At 38.3% G+C, this 22193-nt stretch overlaps 1 protein-coding gene across 2 annotated transcripts in view; it reads left to right on the plus strand.

Moving 5' to 3' along the window:
- Positions 1-22193, plus strand: part of NUBPL (NUBP iron-sulfur cluster assembly factor, mitochondrial) — a 66201-nt gene that overhangs the window by 26206 nt on the left and 17802 nt on the right. For both annotated transcript variants that reach the window (XM_058162232.1, XM_058162230.1), the window contains exons 6-7: positions 10998-11091; positions 12568-12653. In XM_058162232.1, the coding sequence (XP_058018215.1) occupies positions 10998-11091; positions 12568-12653 (180 nt within the window). The remainder of the gene's footprint in view (positions 1-10997; positions 11092-12567; positions 12654-22193) is intronic.

Genomic DNA, 22193 nt, shown 5'->3' on the forward strand with positions numbered 1-22193 from the left:
TCATCTTAAATTTTACTAATATCCCTAAATATTTCCTAAAACATCTATTAGATTTTTGACAATATCTGTTAGGAAGGGCTGTAGGTGCTAAAGGCAATACTCACACATTTATTAAATCCCATTAAAATGCGGCGTCTTGATTTCAATTGATAACTTTCATTCATACAAAATGATAGTCATAGGAGATAACAACTTGTATAGGGAATTAGTGCATTAGGAATTAGTTAGCACTAACGATAATGAAACCTATGAAATGGTTGCATGATTTTAATTTGCATTATTCAAGTACAGGTAGTCTTCAACTTACGACAACAACTGAGCTCAAAATTTCTGTTGTTAAATGAGACATTTGTTAAGTGAGTTTGTAAGTAAATCAGTGTAGCTGTTAGGAACACAGTTATTAAGTGAATCTGGCTTCCCAATTGACTTTTCTTGTCAGAAGGTCACAAAAGACAATCACACGACCCCTGGGCGCTGCAACTGTCAGTTGCCAAGCATCTGAATTTTGATTATGTAACCACTGGGATGCTGCAATGGTCATAAGTGTGAAAAAAAGGTCATAAGTCACTTTTTTCAGTGCTGTTGTATAGACCAAGACAAATCCAAAAACGCTAAGGAATTCCTGGAAGCTTGTCATTCAGCAAATCAGTCATCCATAGATACATACAGATCAGGAGTGGGTTCCACTTACCTTCACTACCAGTTAGCAAGAACCGGACCGAACTGGGAGCAACCCACCACTGATACAAATTAACCATATTTATACATATTCAAAAAAGTCAATAAGGAAAATAAAAAAACAGGGCACATTTGTTTTCCAGCAGCCAACAATATTCTAATCAAGGAAGTACAAGGAGAAACCACATCCCCTCCAACAGTAGCAAGGCATGGCGCTGTATATAAATGGAGAGCAACCCCACACTTAACAACATTGATATTACCTAATCAGGTATTGAAATGTCTTCAAGCAAACACCCAAGCCCATAAAGCACCAAAAGACTCCCCAGTTACAGAGTAGTTGTAGAAAGCAAAATAGGAACAAAAACATTCTAAATATTATTTTTAAAGATAAGGTTACACTCAGTGGTGGGTTTCAATTTTTTTTACTACTGGTTTTGTGGGTTTGGCTTGGTGGGCGTGGAATGGCTTGGTGGGCGTGGCTTGGTAGGTGTGGCAGGGGAAGGATACTGTAAAATTTCCATTCCCACCCCACTCCAGAGGAAGGTTACTGCAAAATCCCCATTTCCTCTTGATCAGCTGGGACTTGGGAGGCAGAGAATAGATGGGGGCAAGGACAATCAGAATTTTTACTACCAGTTCTCCGAACTACTCAAAATTTCCGCTACTGGTTCTCCAGAACTGGTCAGAACCTGCTGAAACCCACCTCTGGTTACACTGACAAAAATATCTTTATTATCTTTTAAAGTATTTGAAAGTAGTGGTGGTGGTGGTTTTGCTTTCTAATGGATTATAACCTGCCATGAGATCAAGGTAAATCTCATGAATATTTAAAATAAGTAAATCAAATGAACAAAGGACAAGCTGGAGGATAAACTCATATCCAAACTATACGTGCTATCTCTTATATTCTGCACTAGTTTTGTACACCCATTTGATTAGTGTCTAGTATCCCAATGGAAAATAGGGTAATTGGTTCCAGCTTGACAAAAATAGCCAATTAAAAATTTTAAACATAATTTTTTATGTCTGCTACTGAAGTGCTGTATAACAGTAAAAGAGGACAAACCCATAAACAAAGCGTACGTGCTATGTCCTATATTCTGCTGTAGTTCTTCAAAATATGTTTATTTGAGTTTTCTCCAAACAGAATCTTCTTTTCTATTTTGCACAAATGACAATTAGCGTCTAAAACCCCAAGAGCAACTGTGGCATGTGCTAACCTGAAGTGCACATGTGCTAGCCTCAATACATGTATGGTAGCTTTCCAGTAACTGAAACTTGGCCCACATTAAACACAACCTGGTATCAATTTATAAATCACACTAAATCAAATATTGGGCTGTTTGAAACTCTCACTAATCATTGCCTACTTACAAAGATGTCAATTCCCTAGTAATCCTAAAACTCTGCAATAGTTATTTATGGTGACTGTGTAATTCTGAAGGGCACCAATTTGGAAAAAGGTTTCACTAATGGAAGAACTTCAAGCAGTGAAAACAGAACATTTTATTTATTTATTTATTTATTTATTTATTTATCAAATTTATATACCGCCCTATCTCCCGAAGGACTCAGGGCGGTGTACAGGCATTTAAAACACATAAATACAATGTAAGAAATATAAAAACAGTTAAAAAACTTATTCTAAACGCCTATTAATTTAAAATTAAAAATATAAAATAAAAGCCAATTTAAAAACCAGTAATTTAAAATTTAAAATTTAGCTCAGCCCTGCACAATTAAATAAATGTGTTTTAAGCCCAGCGGAAGGTCCGGAGGTCCAGCTGGCGAGACCGGGGTAGTTCATTCCAGAGGTGGGGCCCCACAGAAGGCCCTTCCTGGGCGTCGCCAGGCGACATTGCAGCGCTGGCGGCACCCTGAGAGACCCTCTCTGTGAGGCGCGCAGGTCGGTGAGAGATATTCGGTAGCAGTAGGCGGTCCCGTAAGTAACCCGGCCCAATGCCATGGGCGCTTTAAAGGTGGTCACCAGCACCTTGAAGCGCACCCGAGACAGGTAGCCAGTGCAGCCTGCGCAGGATGGGTGTTATCACGGAGCCACGGGGCTCCATCTATCACCAGCGCAGCCGCATTCTGGACTAACTGCAGCCTCGGATGCCCTTCAAGGGAGCCCCATGTAGAAACATTGCAGTAATCCAGGCGCGGCGTCACGAGTGCGTGGTGACCGTGCATAGGGCATCCCGGTCCAGAAAGGCGCAACTGGCGTACCAGGCGAACCTGGTAGAACGCTCCCCTGGAGCGGCCGTCAAATGATCTTCTAGAGACAGCCGTTCATCCAGGAGGGCGCCTAAGTTGCGGACCCTTTCCGCCGGGGCCAATGACTCGCCACCGATGGTCAGCCGCGGTTAGCTGACTGTGCGGGATGCGGCATCCACAGCCACTCTGTCTTGGAGGATTGAGCTTGAGCCTATTTCTCCCCATCCAGACCCGTCGGCCTCCAGGCACCGGGACAGCACTTGAGCTTCGTTGGGGTGGTCCGGTGTGAAAAATACAGCTGGGTGTCATCCGCATACAGCTGGTACTTCACACGAAACCACTGATGATCTCACCCAGCGGCTTCATGTAGATGTTGAACAGGAGGCGAGAGGATCGACCCCTGCGGCACCCACAAGTGAGGCGCCTCGGGGCCGACCTCTGCCCCGTCAACACCGACTGCGACGGTCGGAGAGATAGGAGGAGAACCACCGATAAGCGGTGCCTCCACTCCCAATCCTCCAACCGGCGCAGCAGGATACCATGGTCGATGGTATCGAAAGCCGCTGAGAGGTCTAATAGGACCAGGGCAGAGGAGCAACCCCTATCCCTGGCCCTCAGAGATCATCCTGCGACCAAAGCCGTCTCCGTGCTGTAGCCGGGCGAAAACCGGACTGGAGCGGGTCTAGATAGACAGTTTCATCCAGGTGCAAGGGAAATTGATATGCCACCATACTCTCTACAACCTTCGCCAAGCGGGTTGGAGACCGGACGATAATTACCTAAAACAGCGGGTCAGGGCGGCTTCTTAGGAGGGCCTCACCACCGCCTCTTTCAAGGCAGGCGGAAGACACCCTCCACCAAAGAAGCGGTCGTAATCGCCTGGAGCCAGCCTCGTGTCACCTCTCGGTGGCCAGCACCAGCCAAGAGGGCACGGGTCCAGTAAACACGTGGTGGCATTCAACCTACCCAACAACCTGTCCATGTCCTCGGGAGCCACAGGGTCAAACTCATCCCAAACAATGTCACCAAGACCGCCTCGAGCATCTCACCCGCATCACGCAATCTTGGTCCAGACCATCCCGAAGCTGAGCGATTTTATCGTATAGATAACCGTTAAACTCCTCAGCACGTCCCTGCAGCGGGTCGTCCGCTCCCCTGGTGTAGGAGGAGGCGAGTCACCCGAAACAGGGCGGCTGGGCGGTTATCTGCCGATGCAATGAGGGAGGCGTAGCTACGCCTCGCTTCCCTCAATGCCACTAGGTAAGTCCTAGTATAGGACTTCACTAGTGTCGATCAGCTTCGAGCGGCTGAACCTCCAGGAACTCTCTAGGCGTCTTCTCCGGCGTTTCATCCCTCTCAGCTCCTCGGAGAACCAAGGGCGGTTGGGACCTGCGCGGGTCAGAGGCGCAAAGGCACGACACGGTCTAAGGCCCCCGCCGCGGCCCGTTCCCAGGCCGCAACAAGTTCCTCAGCCGAGCCGTGAGCCAGACCCTCAGGAAATGGCCCAAGCTCCGTCCGGAACCCATCCAATTTGATTCCAATTATAAATGTTTTTAATATACTTGGCAGGATTGGAGTGGACCTGATTATATATGGCAGTATTCTGAAGTCAGAATCAAAACATAGATTTGGGTGCTAATGTTAGCGCTCACTTTTCTAAGGAGACCAAAGATTAATTGATTATAGGAAGAGACGTGGGATGATGTTTGAGGAACTGCAATGTTACTTTAGTCAATGAAATTCCCAATTGGGAAGCAGATGGCAGTTTCTTCTCATGCATTTTGATAATGATATATACTGAGTCTGTTGTTACCTAGCAACTAAAAAATAGTTTTACTCTACACATCTAGAAGCAAAAAGAAATATAGTCCCTTGACATAAGGGCCATTAATGATTTTCCCATAGTGATTGCAGAAAGCTTTAATGAGGACTTTCCCTCTAATCAGGCTTTTTTCCTCTTTTGTGTATAAACTAGGATTTTTTAAATACTATCTCAGGATAATTTGGGTACCTTTATCAGCTTGCCTGAAGATCCAGGAAAGAAGATAAAATCTGTTATAGCATTAGGTTTTATTACCAGACAATTGATACCATTCGTTACGCTGCTCTTAAAGAGTTATAAATATTACTTGTAGCAATAGCTTGTTACCAATGATTTGTTTATTAATTTTCTGATCAGAGTATGGTATTGTGTAATGAGTATTTATTCAGACATCCTATGCATTACATTAAATAAATCATTTTGTTTCAGTTTGATTCTAAATCTCTCCCCAATTTTTGTCACCAATCAGATTAGGATTAGAGCTGCTTTCATTGTTTTATACTAAACATTTTTGTAGATGTTAACCTCCTGTCGGTCTATTTGATCTGGAGGAAATGGCTCCTATTCGTCTTTTCCTAAACATCTTGAATTGCTTCCTTAATCTTGGTTCATGGTATAATACATTGAGTTTAAAGGGCTTCAAGACATTGAGCCATGCATTTGAAAAATAAAGACGTAAAAAAAAAAGTCAGTCAGACATAATATATTTAATGCATTTTATTGCAACCAATAGTAAAAGCAGTTTATAATTTCCCACATTAAATAAGACTTCAATGTGCAATGTGTCCTTTACTAACAGTTTTGAAATATAAACCTTTCTTATAATCGAGTATCACAGAACATTATCAAGTATAGCAACCAAATTGGGTAATATAGATTTTCTCAAGACATGAGAGATTTAATTTAATTGTACTCTTCCCAATACAGCAGACAAATGTGTAGCAATGAATTAGATGCTGCTCTTTTGTTCCCAAGATGTTGGCATATCAGTAATATGTAAATCTTTGTCATAGACAGCACATTTTAATTGGATCTCAGTTTTAAGTAAGTGTTAGAGTTTGAGAGCTGCGCTTTTGATTTTGCTAAGTGTTTGGAACAGACATCATGCACATAACTGCTCTGCACTGATATATTTCTGTTGCAATTTGTATAATGTTCAGTTTGCTTTTAGTATTTTTCAGACTAGATAACAATCATTGTTCAGCACTAAGAATCTTATTTATTAAATATTTACAAGCTATTACTAAAATACAGTACTGAGACAGAACAAATCAAACCTTGCACGATAAAATGGATGCCAAATTTCAAGGTAATCAGAGTGGATCAATGAAAGAGCTGTACAAAAAATTAATAAAGTTTACTCCAAGTTATATTTTAAGGGAAAAGCTAGTATAAAATGTTCCACAGATGGTATATAACTATTGACAATTGTCAAGACTGATAAATTATTTATTTTCTTATTATTGTTTATCAAATAAATATAAAAGTACTACAATAAAGAAGAAATATTCTATCATATGTGATGCTTTTGCAAAAGAATTCAGAAGTATTGGAAAGAAACTCAAAACATTTAGGGAATTTTGAAATTGAATTGAAACCAGAAATATTTTTTATTAGTAATGATTAACAAAGAGTATAAATGAAAAGTACCACAATTTATTGGGATATATACTGATGATGGCAAGAATAAATTTATCAAACGATCAATTCATTAAACTTATTTATTTTGAAGAAGAAGTTTATGCTTTTAATCCTTCCATGATTGAACTGGAAAGGAAATAAGCAGACAAATCACAGATTTATCTAGAAGTATTTCTAATACTAAACTATGGCCTAACATTCAGGGTGATTTGGTGTCCATATTTAATTGGAACGCTCCAGGAAAATGTTAATTAAGAAAAAAAATCCCATTTTAAAATACATTATTATTGTCAAAACTGTATGCAAGGGTTTATTTATTCTTTAAATGATACAATGCAGACCATATTCTTATGCAGTGATTCTGAAAAATAGGGTCCTAATATTGCTTCCTTGTAATATTCTCATTCATAGTTGGGCCCAGAATTGATATTATATGAATAACCACATTTGCCATATATATTTACTGACTGATTAGAACAATTTACAGAAAAACTTTAGTGATGTGCTTTTATAAAGAAAAAATATATAGAGCTGCCTGGCAACGAATGATGTTTCTTGCATCAATAGATGTCAGGAAATTATTCCTAGAGAAGAAAATATGAATGCTGTTCTTAAGTAAAATGTAATCACATTCCCAGCATCTGAAATGTTTCACAACACTATATATTAAAGAAGCAAATATTTTAGTGTTTTCCACATATGCATGTTGACTAGCAGATGGTGGATACTACAGGTGTAATTTTATAACCACATTCACTTGTTCATTTGCAAGGAGTAATTCCTGTGGCGGAAGTGTTTTCTTAATTTGAGATAATTTATTCTTGAGGTAATATTTTAATAACATGACATACATATATGGGTACACTTCTGAAAAGGTTAGGAGGATAAGGACTAATCATTTCATGTTTTGTAGAATGTTACTTATAAATATGTCTTACATACAATAATCTTTTTTCCTGAAATTTATCTAATCTAAAGATTTTATTCATTCAAGTTTTCTTGAACTTGAGCGTAGCATTTAATTTTAATATGAGACTTAGGAAAAGCAATGAGGATGCCTCACAAGTCATCCTGTTTCTCAAAAGTTGCAGTATTTGTCTCATGGTGTCCAGAGTACCTTCAGTTCAGGCATTTCACATCAGTTCTCCATTAGGTGGCCGGACCAAGAAATCAACTCCACAGGACCGTTAAAATTACTTTTACTGTGATTGAGTATAATAACACAATTTTGCAAGTCTAATTGTACTATACCACCTTCCTTTTTCATATTCCTGTTAAATAGGAAGGTTTCTCTTTGAGCTTCTTCCTAAAATTATCTGCTTGTTGCTTACAATACACGTTGCCTCTCATTGCTTTGGTAACACAACTTGCATATCTCCATCAAGATCATCTTCTTTATTCTTTATATTAATAGCACAAAACAATGTAATCTATAGTTACCTTCTATAATAGATAGAAGGCTGTGTACATGCGCAGAGGTGGCACGAGCAAGCGAAGCGAGTGCACACACATGCTCACATTTGTAGGGAAGGTAAGTGAATCCCACCTCTGCCTATGACACTTAATCACAAAATTGGATGGGAAGCAATGGGTAGAAACTAATCAAGGAGAGAAGCAACTTAGAATTAAGGAGAAATTTCCTGACAGTTAGAACAATTAATCAGTGGAACAACTTGCCTCCAGAAGTTGTGAATGCTCCAACACTGGAAGTTTTTAAGAAGATGTTGGATAACCATTTGTCTGAAGCAGTGTAGGGTTTCCTGCCTAAGCATGGGGTTGGACTAGAAGATCTACAAGGTCCCTTCCAACTCTGCTTCTTCTCTTCTCTTCTCTTCATCAGAGTTTCAATTGGTGAGCCTCTCATTTCACTGAACAACAGTATTGTAAAATATCTCTCTACTGATCAAGCGTATAGATATATGATCCCACAGGCAATAAGGACAGGAGGACTTATCAAAGATCTGGCTCTTCTGCAAATTGGCCCTATAAGCCATTCATGCTGGTTGACAACTACAAATAGGCTTTGTCAAATACAGGTTTCAAAACATGGCTTTAAAGGCAAAACTCTCCAAAACTTAAGAATGATAGCAGAATACATCATTGATGTGTACTACCCTTGCTGGTTCAACATCAAAGTAAAAGATTCCTGGATTGAAGGCACATGTCATGTTATTCCAGCTGCAGCAAGTCAGACTGCAAAAGAAGGCTGTAATAGATGCTTTTTTGCCAACCATTCAGTGCTCAGCATGATATACTTTCAGTAAAATGATAATCTAGACACTCTTGTGTTCAGATGACATTCAAGCGAGGACAGCTGGTATGCAAAATATCATTGACTTGAGGGGTGCAGACGATGATGTGCTAGGAGATTTTTCTGTATGTGCAAGAAAAATGCCTTTAATCAACATCAGAGCATCCACTCTACTGGAGCTGATTGACTGGTCTGAATATGAGCCATCTTTGAGGTGCAAACTGACTGCAGTGGAAATAAAAAAGTTCACTGACAAACCAATGCAAGTACCACAGTAGTCCTGTTACGCCCAATCAATAGAGAGATGTATGAAACAGGTCACAGAGGCAGCAAGCAGAGTGTATACACATGAGAAACATGAAGGTTATATCAGAGGCCAAGAAGCAAATCAACAGCTGATGTTGAAGAACGAATCAAAACAAGACTTGATGAAACTCAACATTTTTGTAACTCAGATAATGATGTTAGTTTATGATTGCAAAAATGATTATTTTTTGCTTAGATAAGATAAATGCAGAAAAAACCTTTAATTTTTGTAGCACAAGGTGTCATTTTGAGAAGATAAAGTTAACAGCATTTAGTTTACAAGTGACTTTTGTGGAGTATATGATCAGACGTGGATTTACCAAACAAAGCTAAAAGTTGTGCAATTGCAAAAATAACAGCTGATTTCAATTCTTTTAGAACCTCTCACTGAAAAAAATTTCAAAAATTAATTTTTACCCCATTAAACACCCTACCAATAGTTTATTTACAGCTGGTGAGTCACTAAGTTTCTTGGTAGTCCTGATATTCAAGTTTTATGGTGCTCTAGGACCATGATGGCGAACTTTTGGTACGCAGAGTCTTCTCTGTAGGCATGTGCGCCATCACCAGCTGCTCTTCTAAACTTTGCATGTGCTGGAGCCCCAGAAACCCAAAGACCACGTGGTTTTTGAGTTTCTGGGGCTCTGGCATGCGCGTGCGCTCACAGTCACACTCACACTCACACATGCTGGTTTGGGCACTTGGTGCCAAAAAGGTTCACAATCACTGCTCTAGAATCACAGGATGGTTATTCCTATGATTTAATATATCAAGGATTATGATTTGTAAATTGCCATTTGATTAGATTATTACATGTATCTTAAATAAGACATTGTATTTTACTAGAGACAAAGCATTTATACATCATGGTAATTCAGATTTTTTGAGAATGTCTCACCAAGGACCAAGCAATATACAAACTGGTCTAATCTTTTCTGTCGGCAGGACTTCAACAACAGACAAAGATAGATCTGTCTGTAGTTTGTTGCCTGCATCATCCAAGCCAGCATCTGAGGCTTATTTTAACTTAGAAGCAACTGGCTGCTATTTTCTATTTTTGAGCACATAATTTGAAAAGATGACTTGAATATTGATTAATGTCAAGAAGTTGTAAATGATTATCCATAACATTGCCCAGAGCCACTTCTTTGAGATGGCAGCTATGAACTTGAATAAATAAATAGAAACATGTTAACTGATTATTTCACAAAAAAGATTCTTAAACTGACCTACTTTCATAATGCAAAAAAAGACTAAAGAAAAAGTTTAAATCTAAAGACCCTGTCAAGGTTTTGACTGACGAACCCAACCAAAAGCAAGCATGGCTGTCTGCTCAGATTCCCCCAGCCATCCCTTCGACCGGGTCACCACAGTTTGGGTGCTGAAATCCACCTGTGCAGCAGCCAGGGTCTCTTTCGCTGTGGCTTGGCTGTCTGCTCTCCTTAATGTTTCATTCTGGACATCATCTTCTGGGTCTTCACAGCTCTTTCGGAGGTGACCGGAGAGGCTGCAGGAGCCCAAGACTCCTTTGTAGAGTTGTAGAGTTTAATGTCAAGGTTCCGACTAATGAACCCAACCAAGCAAGCACTGTTGAGACTATCCAATCTCTTTATGCAAAACTTTACAGAATGCTTTCATTCTGTGCCAAAATGATGTACTCAATAAAGTTTTGCATAAAGAGATTGGATCGTCTCAACAGCGCTTGCTTGGTTGGATTTGTCAATCGGAACCTTGACAGACCCACTGGAATTGTAAGGAATAGAGGGAATCAGCTGCCTCGGTTAACAGAAGCACTAAGATTACAAGGAAAGTTTCCTTATGGCTCCCTAGGTGGGTTTCTTGCACCCTGGTGATATATTCAGTTTTATCATTGATCAGTCTAATTGACATCTAACTAGTAGTCCCTTTCTTTCTCTTTCTCCAGCACTATTACTCATTTTTATTTGGATCATTTTAACAATAATTTGTGATGTTGATTCCAATACTTATGTTATCTCCAAAAATGTTGAAAATTACAGGGAGTTTGACCTCAATGTTTATGGTGATTTTCTCTCCCCCCTCAATTATTTATACCTTTTCTAGGTTGACTGGCACCAACTGGATTATCTGGTTATTGACATGCCACCAGGGACAGGAGACATTCAGCTGTCAATCTCACAGAATATTCCAGTTGCAGGTATCTTTGGTAGTTTTGCAATGTGGTGTAAGCAGTGCAGCTGGGTGCATTTGAATTACATGGTTGGAGGCAAAGGTTTTGTTTGGAATCTTCTTGTTGCTCCTTTTTCATAAATGTTGCATTTGCTCATCATATGCTTAAAAATATGCATGACTTTGAGGCAGATGAATCCATCGCCTCTTGTTACTTTTTAAATAACTTTATTGGTTTAAAAAAAGTTACAAAGTTAAAAGATAAACAAATGGCAATAGAAAATTAGAAAAAGAAGTCGGTTTGCAAAGGATATAAAGCTGAAAAAAATGTTTTGGGTTACATTTCTATGTAGAGCAATATCTCAAGTCATAGCTGCTCATTTGAAACATCAAAATATTTTCATATTCATACTTCCTCCATTTTTTGGGGAAGAAGAGTTTGATTCTTGCTCTTCAGTGAGATTGTTCTATATTTGATTTCCCCCCACCCCTCTAAAATGTTGAGAATCACTGTAGGAAGCTTGGGCAGGGTAAAATGTTTTGCTGTAAAATATTTTTTAATTCAGTAAATACAAAAAACAGAAGAAAGAAATATTTTAAAAAGTATATTTACAGACACACACATATAGAAATATTAAAGTTCATCTATATGAATCTTTATGAATGACTTCTGCAAAACACTAAATAGTTGGAATCATATCTTTCTGTTTCCACTGCTGAACAATCTTTTGATTATATGTTCATTTTCCCTCTCCAAAGTCCCATATCACTGAGATAAATTGTATCTCAAAATGTTGAGTTAATACACGTGATCTGTGGCCGTGGCTTGGTGGGCATGGTGTGGCTTGGTGGGCGTAGCATGGGAAGGAAACCACAAAATCCCTATTCCCTCCCCATTCCTGGGGGAAAGATCTTGCAAAATCTCCATTCCCACCCCACTGTGGGGCCACCCAGAGGTGGTATTTGCCGGTTCTCCAAACTACTCAAAATTTCTGCTACCGGTTCTCCAGAACCTGTCAGACACTGCTGGATTTCACCCCTGATGTGATCACTTTCAAAATGAGGCAATATATTTAAATAAAACTTTACTTGCATTGCATTTCAACAAAATAAATACAAAATAGCCATTTCTAAAATACTTTTTCTTATTAAAAATGATGCTATCTAAAAATCTGCTAAATTTTCTGGTTTTTTTAAAAACATGTTTCTTCTTTTTTATTCAGTAAATTTAAAAAAGCAAGTAAAGTCCCCCTTCCAACAAAAACTTTTTGGAGTTGGGTGAATTCTTGCAGCAAATGTCATTTAGGGCTGAAGGAATCAAGGAAATTGGTGATAATTGGCTACTCTGATACATGTGAATGGAAGCACTGTTTCTAAAGCATAACCATCATTAATCTTTAATTAGAGATCTATTTTCTGGGCCTATTAAAGATTCTTCTAGGAATTGAAGTACCTGAATGAAACAAAACAATATTGATTTTTCCTGGGGTTTCTTTCTTTCTAGGGGCTGTAATTGTGTCCACTCCACAGGATATAGCTTTATTGGATGCACATAAAGGCGCTGAGATGTTCAGGAAAGTGAATGTGCCAGTAAGTACATCTTATTCGACTCTGCTTGATTATGGATATATATTTAAATTAGAAATGGGCAACCCATTTCAGCAAGATACATTTTTGAAATAATTTTAAAATTATTCCTAATATCCTAGAAAACACTGATATATAAGCATTGGTATTGATATTATTTGATTGCCAATTAAGCTTAATTGATATTATTTAGCTTTGATTACATTGTACTCTAGTACTGTCCCTGCTGTAGCCTTCCTTACTATGAAAGTAATGCTGTGTTTTCTGTGTGTATGTCTTGAGTAATAAATTTCTGATCTTTTGACTGAAAAGTGTCCAGTCAAATTCAATCAAGTCCATTTCAGGTCAGTGATGACTCCAAGATGCCAGATTGTACAGTAGTCAATTCATGTAGTCTTTCACTGCTTTGTATTTTCCCACATTTCTAATTTTTATATTCCAAAGCTCCACTATAATTTTTTTCTTTGCAGTTTTGGATTTTCTTTTCTTGTATGGTTGCATAAATAATTAGACTTCCCAAAGGCTTCAATATAACCACATCATAAATATCAATACTACTCCCAAAAATCCTGAGCTCATCCTTAGTAGACTGTTGAGTACTAACCTACTGGAGGAGCCCATCATCCACACTGTCAATCGCTTTACATTGCTATCCACGTGGTTTCTTCAGTGAAGGAATATTTTATCATTGCCTTCTCCTGCCACAGCATGACATGATGCCTTTGCTATTGTAACTAAAATGATCAGACACCTCTAGCATCTTCTTGTATCATTGTTGCCTGATATAGGTTCCTGATTGTTTTAGATGGGCACTTAAAAATGATCTTCATGACTTGATTGATGCCTTGGATTATGTAGTCTAGGTCTACACTTCCCATGTTTTTTGCTTATTCCTCCCAAGCACATCTAAACATAATAAGACAGCCCAGAAAATCATGAGATAGATAATGGTTCCATACTCAGCTTGTTTTTTGTATCAGAATCCCAGTGCCAAATACAGAAAACCTGTTTTTACATACATGAGTTTTATGTAGTTTATAGCTTTAGCAGACAGATAGTGCAAACAAAAATGTAGCCAGAAATCAGTCAAGAGTTTTTCCTGTGAATGTTGATTTCTTGCATTGTCACATGAAAGTTCTATTAAGCTGCTTATTCTTTGGAAGTCAGATCTGGGAATAAAGAATTATTAAAATTGAAGCCAATTCAGGCGAAAGAAGAGGAAACAAAGGAATTGTTTGTCTCGGGACTCCAGGACTGAATTCTTAGTTCCTTAGAATGATTAGCCTGATACACAGAGAAGAAGGCAAAAACACTGACAACTTTGTAGCCCAAGAGCCAGGCTGGTAGTGAGCCAGCAGCAGCTGCTCAAAGAGCAGAGCCAGGCTGAGTGGGGCACAGTGGCTTATTAATCACACTTGGCAAGGGAGGGAGTTAGGTGAGCTAATGACTGAGTGACCACCTCATATATTGTTCCTAGTGACCTTCTTTGCATTGGCACTAAATCTGTGCTACAGGTCATCAGTTGGGTGCCAGGATACACATGCAGAGTTTAAGAGAGTATAGTCTGGTGATATTGCTTTAAATCTCTCTTCTGTTTCAGTCATATATTTATTTCCCTAACATCTCATTCTGAGCAATGTTTCTGCATTTCCTGCATCAACTACATAGCTCTACAAGGTACCCATGATCTACAGTCTGGGAGCCAGTGATTTTCAGAAAACTCAGATATCCTACCCCAACTTTTTGACAATTTTCTGTAATATAAGTATACTGAAAATGAAAATCACTCCATATGCTATATACTGTCAAAAAAACCACTGTAGTTTGGTAACAAAATGTTTGAATATTAATCAGTGAATTTTTAACAGTTCATCAAAATGTCATGTAACTACAGCCATATTTAGAATGGAAGCAATTGCAATTCTATTAATGTTTTGTCCTCCTTTAATATTCCTGCTGTTGTCATACCAGTTTGTCTCATCACATCAGATGTTCACGCCTTTGCAAATAGTCATCTATTAATTAAATGTTTTTGCTACATCCCATCCCGTAGAACTTCTGCTGGGCAGCATGCGTTTTGCGGTCTGTTTTTGTCAAGAAGACCCCATGTTCCATGTCAGTCTAGACTTTTAGGCATCGTAAACTACTTGGCTGGACTTTCACCATAAGGGAATAGCCATTGGGCAGTCTGCTTTTCGTGCCTATAGTCCATGTTCATTCTACGACATCTCAAAGAAGAGTTAGGAGAGATTTTTGCCTGAAACCAATCACAAAGAAAATACGTTTGTTCCAAATTGTAGACCTCTAAGTCTCTTTTGTCCATGATTTTTATACCATAAGTATACCTGAGGGATTGTGAAGCCGTAGAGAAATATCTGTGCATTTATGAGCAAGATCATTTTTCCACTGCACAACTATTTTGATAATACTAAACTCACATAGAGATGTTGGCCACTTAAAAAACCAAACAGATACTCTGGTTTGTTCCAAGTCTATGGAATAAATGTTGCTGAATATTATAAAATAGGGTAGCAAATAAATAAAATAGTTTGACAAATTAATTGTGAATGTGCTATTTACCAAAATGTAGTCTTTAGAATTAAAGTAAAAATTAGGCAGAAATTCATATGTACATCAATATGTCAAGAAATGTATGTTTCTTTAGAATTAGTATTGAGAATGTTAAGCAAATTAGATTTAAACATTAAGTTTGAATGCCATTTTAAAGTTGGAATTAAAAGAACATCCTTAGAGACTCAAATTACCACTCCAATAGTAAGGTGGTATGGAAACTAAAAGCTATCATCAGGCCTAGTGCTTTTAGTCTTTGCCTTTAGTACACAAAAAATGTGGCTTGCCTGCTGAAAAATCCTGATGAGAAAAGAAAAAAGTAGAAAGGGTCCTTCAGTATTATATATTCTTAACGGTGAATTCATCCTGGATATATATTGCTCTAGATATCATACGAGAAATAAACCTATATTAGAATACTGGAAAATTTAAATTGACAGCACATGATTGTATGCTAGATTGGAATGTAACCCAAAATATGATGAGTTTTTTACACATACATAGGAGAAAAAAATTCTACTAAAAAGTTTTCATATTATTATATGAAATACAACAGGAAAAATGGCAATCATTATATCTAGAAAAGTGAGTGATGTAAAAATCTAACACAAATAAAAAAGGAAAATGTGCTCTAAAATAATCTTCAGAGAGAAATCAAAATAATATTTTTTCTAATGAAATGTATAAACTGCTTCAGCCTCAAGAACTCATGTAATATTGTTGCTTTTTGATTTTGTATTTTAAGGTTTAATTTTTATTGTTATATAGCTGTAATTGTATCATGGGTGTTTTATTCTTATGATGGTAACCCAACAAGAGATTCTTAATTGTGGCAGGCAAATACAAACAAACAAACTGAAAACATAAATATAATCCAGGCGATAAACACTGGCAATAAATTTAGTGCAAAATTCAGTAAGACCTTGATTCTCTGGCATGGTGCCTGGGGCCATAATGTGACATATTTTTGGTATGCAACTTTTTTTCCTTTTCAAAAAAAAAGGGTGGGGGTGGAGAAGTCTGCTCGATGCAAATTAAAACAAAATCAAGCAAAACATAGAATTCCAGTAATGCCTCTGTGCCTTCAGACACCCTCAAAACATTTTTAGAAAATAAAATGGTGGAAGATTGGCGCTCAGAACTTGCCTTCTGGTGAATGAGTGTTTGTAATTGACAGCACCTGCCAAGGCAACAATTTTTTGAATATGCCCATTCATAACATGCTTTCAATATAAATATGCTAATAATAATAATAATCTGGCGGGCATACAGGATTAAAGCAACAGCTACAAACGTCGACCTGTAGTGCCGGCAGTCATCATGCCTAATGTACTCACTAGCCCAAGGAGCTTGGGGAATCTTGTCCTAAAGTTTAGGATATTTAAAAGAATTAATTAATTAATTATGCCTGTGTAAGCAGGCATAATATGGATAAAATCAAGCAGAGCTGCAAAGCAATTCAGCATCAAAGAAATGAGAAATGAGAAACACACACACCATAAGTAGCATATGTTCTATTTTATAATATTCCATAAGCAGAACACTAAGATTCCCAGTTTAAATAGTTCTCACAGTCTAAAATAGACAGTTAAGAAGACAGCAGAAGGAGCAGCAGCTTTTTTCCAGGCTTTAGGTTTTTGGAAAGATAATGTTACCCTACCCTACCCTACCCTACCCTAGTGTTGTTGAATCCCAAGCTTGATCACAGATCAAAATAGATAAATTTTCCTGCATGTAGTTTTTATCTGATCTAAGAAACAGAAGAGTTGATAACTTCTGTTGGCAGAGCTATAGGTATTTCTGAAGTTAAAAAAATGAAAATAAAAGAAGATACCATCATGACTGAATCAAGAAACTGCTTAATAAAAATCCATTAAAAGGCTGTTTGTCTTTTCCAGTTCTGCACAGAATTACTCAGAGTATCTGGTATCTGGGACAGAATGTCCCTGAGAACAAAACAGAAGCCTCATTATGAAATAGCTAAGACTAAAAGTTAATGGGACCTCTCTAAAAGTTATGTTGCAAGTCAGTTACAAAGATTTGTACTCTCCTGGCTTTAATGCAAAAATGTAAGCCTTGTGCTGGACATGACAGATGTATCGTGTCTACTATCTTTGCCAATTAGGTGCCTTTAGGAATGCAGGACCTGAATAGTAATAGTAATAATAATAATAATAATAATATTTTAATTTTTATACTGCCCTTCTCCCGAAGGACTTAGGGCGGTTAACAGCCAGATAAAATACAGTACAATACAATACAATAAAATCACTATTAAAAAACTTATTCGATATTTAATTAAATTAAAATACATAATATAATATAAAACCCCATTTAAAATCCAATTTAAAAAACCCATTTTATGCCAGTCCTGCTCGGAAGAATAAATATGTCTTCAGCTCGTGGCAAAAAGTCAGGAGGTCAGGAAGTTGTCAAAGTCCTGGGGGAAGCTCATTCCAGAGGATAGGTGCCCCCACAGAGAAGGCTCTCCCCCTGGGGGTCGCCAGCCGACACTGTTTGGCTGACGGCACCCTGACGAGACCCTCTCTATGGGAGTGCACCGGTCGGTGGGAGGCATGTGGTAACAGAAGGCGGTCCCGAAGATATCCCAGTCCTAAGCCATGGAGCGCTTTAAAGGTGGTAACCAGCACCTTGAAGTGCACCCGGAAGACCACAGGCAGCCAGTGCAGCCTGCGCAGGATAGGTGTTATATGAGAGCCACGAGTGGCTCCCTCTATCACCCGCGCAGCTGCATTCTGGACCAACTGGAGCCTCCGGGTGCTCCTCAAGGGGACCCCCATGTAGAGAGCATTGCAGTAGTCCAGGCGAGAAGTGACGAGGGCATGAGTGACCGTGCATAGGGAATCCCGGTCTAGAAAGGGGCGTAACTGGCGAACCAGGCATACCTGGTAAAAAGCTCTCCTGGAGACGGTCGCCAAATGATCTTTAAAAGACAACCGTCCATCCAGGAGAATGCCCAGATTGCGCACCCTCTCCATTGGAGCCAATGATTCGCCCCCAACAGTCAGCAGCTGTTGCAGCTGACTGTACCAGGATGCCGGCATCCACAGCCACTCGGGTTGAGCTTGAGCCTGTTTCTCCCCATCCAGACCCGCACGGCCTCCAAACACCGAGACAACACTTCGGCAGCTTCATTGGGGTGGTCAGGGGTGGAAATGTACAGCTGGGTGTCATCCGCGTACAGTTGATAACTCACCCCAAAACCACTGATGACCTCACCCAGCAGCTTCATGTAGTAATATTGGCATTCTTTAATTGTGTTCGTCAGTAGCTGGTATTGACAAGCCTGGTTTGATATTAATGTGAATAATATTTAATCTTACTGGATATAATTAATAAAATGTTTTAATTAATATTACTGGATGTCATCTAATCTTTTTTTATATTGGTAGCTACTATTGGCATCCTATGGTAGTAGGTTCTGTGATTAACAGATTTTTATAAAGTCTTAATTTTTCACCATTCAACCCATGTAAGATCTGCATGTTAATTCAATGTTTGTCAATTTATTAACCATTGTTTTGGTTTGAAGAGTCTATTTGAGAGCTCTTCACCATTCTTTTTTCTTTTAAATACCCTTAATAATGTCTTCTAAGCAAATTTGTCCACCTCCTTCTTATCTTCTGCTTGATAATTACGCTTTACCTATAAACAATTAATGTATTTTTAAAAGGATTTTGAAAGCATAAACAATAACTGTGAAATCAGTTCACCAACAAGACTTTGGGCATAGCTTTAGGTGATCAAGTGGAGCTGTCTGATAATCTTAGCATGCAATTACTTATAAAAATAATAATAATTTATCTGATGAATAATTAAATTTCATTATCAGATCTCCTAACCCGCTCCTGATCTCTCCACACAACTACTGTAAATCTTTTAATTTTTTGGGTCTCTGCTAAAACTTACCTGAAACTCAAATAATTTTTGGCAAGGTGGTGATGGCAGTGGTGGAGCTTTGTAGAGTAGTAGATTTTGTCATTATTTCCTTTTCACCAATATGCAATCATTTCACTGATGATTGGTGGCAAGGTGGATGGCTATTTACAAATAGCCTTCCCTCATATATCAAAGGACCATGGAAGGACTGCTTTTAGCAGTTAATGTTATTTCCTGTTATGAGAAATGGAGAGTAAAAGGAATTGATTAATCTGGGTCACACAGGTTCAGAGTGGGGGTATGACTGAATATTTTTTTCTTGGTTTTTTTTCCTATTGGACAGCCCAATATTCCAATCTTTCAAGCTGATGGATATGAAGGCAATCACTATTTGGCTTCAAATACTTTAGAACAGGGCTGTCCGACCTAGACAATTTTAAGACTTTGTGGACTTCAAGTCCCAGAATTTCAGCCAACACGTGCTAGCTGGGGAATTTGGGGCGTTGAAATAGATCTTAGGGTTGCCAAAGATGGACACCCCTGCTTTAGAAAGTTAGAGGAATGGAAAAGTTAGCTGTGTAGCAATGCCTTAAAATGGTATGACTCATTCACAGAAAAGGTTTCTCGAACAAATGCAACTTATTAAATGATAGCAACTATTTTGCTACTTAAAGTGCAGCTATGCCTAAAGTGTTTTGCTGCTTTCTCCTAAAATTTATGTGAATGTGATAATAAGTATTGATCTGTAAATATGGCTCTTTTTCAAAAGTTGTATATTTACCAAATTTTGTCAGAGTCGTATGAGCTAAAGTCTGTTTCTGAGATCTTTGTATTTCCATGAATATGGAAACATGCTGTTCAACCTAAGGTAGCATGGAAGTTACAAAACTCGATCTCAATTTGAATGTTGATGGGCCCAGGGAAGTTTATTTATTTTTATTTTTATTTATTTATTTTGTCACAACAATATATGTAACTATCAGTTTTTAGGATTATGAGAAGAGACCACAGAGTCAGGTAAAGTATTCCAAGCACTGATGATTCTGTTACAGAAGTATATTTTCTGCAATCTAGATTAAAGCAGTTGACATTAAGTTTAAATCTATTGGTTGCTCTTGTATTATTGCAATTAAAGCTGAAGTAGTCTTATATAAAGAAATCTGTCACCATAACTATTCTTCTGGTAATGTAAACCAAAAACTATTTATGAGAATGATATTTGAAAAGCTGATTACAGAAGTTTGACAAATAATGACTAATGTAAATAACATTCTTAAAGAACAAATAAACCAAGAAAGGTGTGTGTTGGGGAGATAGATATGCATGGGACAGGATCAAGAAATCCCTCTAGAGCAGGAGTATCCAAGCTTGGCAACTTTAAGACTTGTAGACTTCAACTCCCAGAATTCTGGGAATTGAAATCCACAAGTCTTAAACTTGCCAAGTTTGGACACTCCTGCTTTAAAGTGTCTAGGGTACTCAAGTCTGATCTGAAAACCAGATGGAAGTGTGTGTGGAAAAGTTTCCTTGCTGTATATATGACCAGTGCAGACTTACATAGCATTGTTTGCAGCCAGGGATATGCTTGACAGTTTTTATTGCTGTCAATTGTCCTGATCGTGAAAATCTGTTTTAAACAGGAAAGTGACTTGTTTCTGCCTAGGTGTATAGGTGCAGTGCCAACTGTTTAAAACACCTCTACTTATGCGTGAATTATTGCCCACCCCATCAGTGATGCAGATGGCTGTTTACTGCTGCAAGTTGACTCAGATTTTGCATGCTAATTATATCTGTTAACTGTATTTTGATTTCTAGCTGAGAGGGGGGGGAGGGGGAGAGAGAGAGGGAGAAAGAGAGAGAGATGGAGACAGAGGGAAAGAGGGAGGGAAGAAGAGAGAGGGGGAGAGAGAGGAGGATAGGGAGGAGAGAGAAAGAGGGAGGGAGAGAAACACAGAGAGAGAGGTTACATTGAAGTTTTTATTGCCTTATGCTAGGTGGAACTATATTGGTTATTGGCAAATTGCTTTCAAACCCATTGTTAGTTTTAACTCAACACTGAAAGGACTTCCTTCTCCTGAAGTTACTGCAGAAATAGGGGGGGGGGAATATTGAAGTTGTAAATTATTGTCCCAATTTGTCAACCTGAGAGTTCTTTAGCAATGGTACTTCTCCCAACCTGCTGCAGTGGGGAGAATCCCACATTTTCTCCACTGCTGTTTGTGTTCTGCAAGTTATGCATTTAAACATGTATTTTTATTATTTATCAATCTGTTTTTACAGGTAGTTTTTGACTTCTAACCATTAGTTTAGTGATGGTTCAAAGTTTCAAAGACAGTAAAAAAAGGGACTTATGACTGTTTTTCACAATTATGATGGTTGTAGCATCACCATGATGAGGTGGTCAGAATTCAGACATTTGGCAACTGACTCATATTTATGACAGTTGCCGTTTCCTTGGATCATGTGATCACCTTTTGCGACCTTCTGACAGGCAAATCAATTGGAAAGCCAGATTCACTTAACAACCATGTTGCTAAGTTAACAGCAGTGATTCACTTAATAACTTTGGCAATAAAAATCGTAAAATGCGACAAAACTTACTTAACAACTGTCTTGCTTAGCAACGGAAATGTTGAGCTCAATTGTGGTGGTAAGTCAAGGACCACCTACATAGTTTGCTATCTATCCAGATTTCCATCCATAAAATAACCAAGGTAAAACCAAAGCACCAAATAGAATACATAATACTTAATTTAAATGACACATTAATTATCACAGTAATGCTGTCCAAGAGGCACTTAAATGACAAAAGATATAATTAGCCTATGAACACTAAGCTACAAATAGAAAATAATGTTTGCTCCCAGTTTGTACACAAACTCCTCAAACACAGAGAAGAGTACTCCAAAGCTCAGTTGCTAGTAGTACAGAGAAGGCTTTTCAAGGTATCTTCATATAGTTATGGGATGCTGACTATTTTCAAAGCCTTCATTGTCATTATACATCATGTATACAACGAAATTGGTTATGACGATGATCTCCTTACAGATCTTAACATTCAGGCATGTACAT

This window comes from Ahaetulla prasina, chromosome 1 (genome assembly GCF_028640845.1).
Source record: "Ahaetulla prasina isolate Xishuangbanna chromosome 1, ASM2864084v1, whole genome shotgun sequence".
Taxonomy (NCBI): Eukaryota; Metazoa; Chordata; class Lepidosauria; order Squamata; family Colubridae; genus Ahaetulla; species Ahaetulla prasina.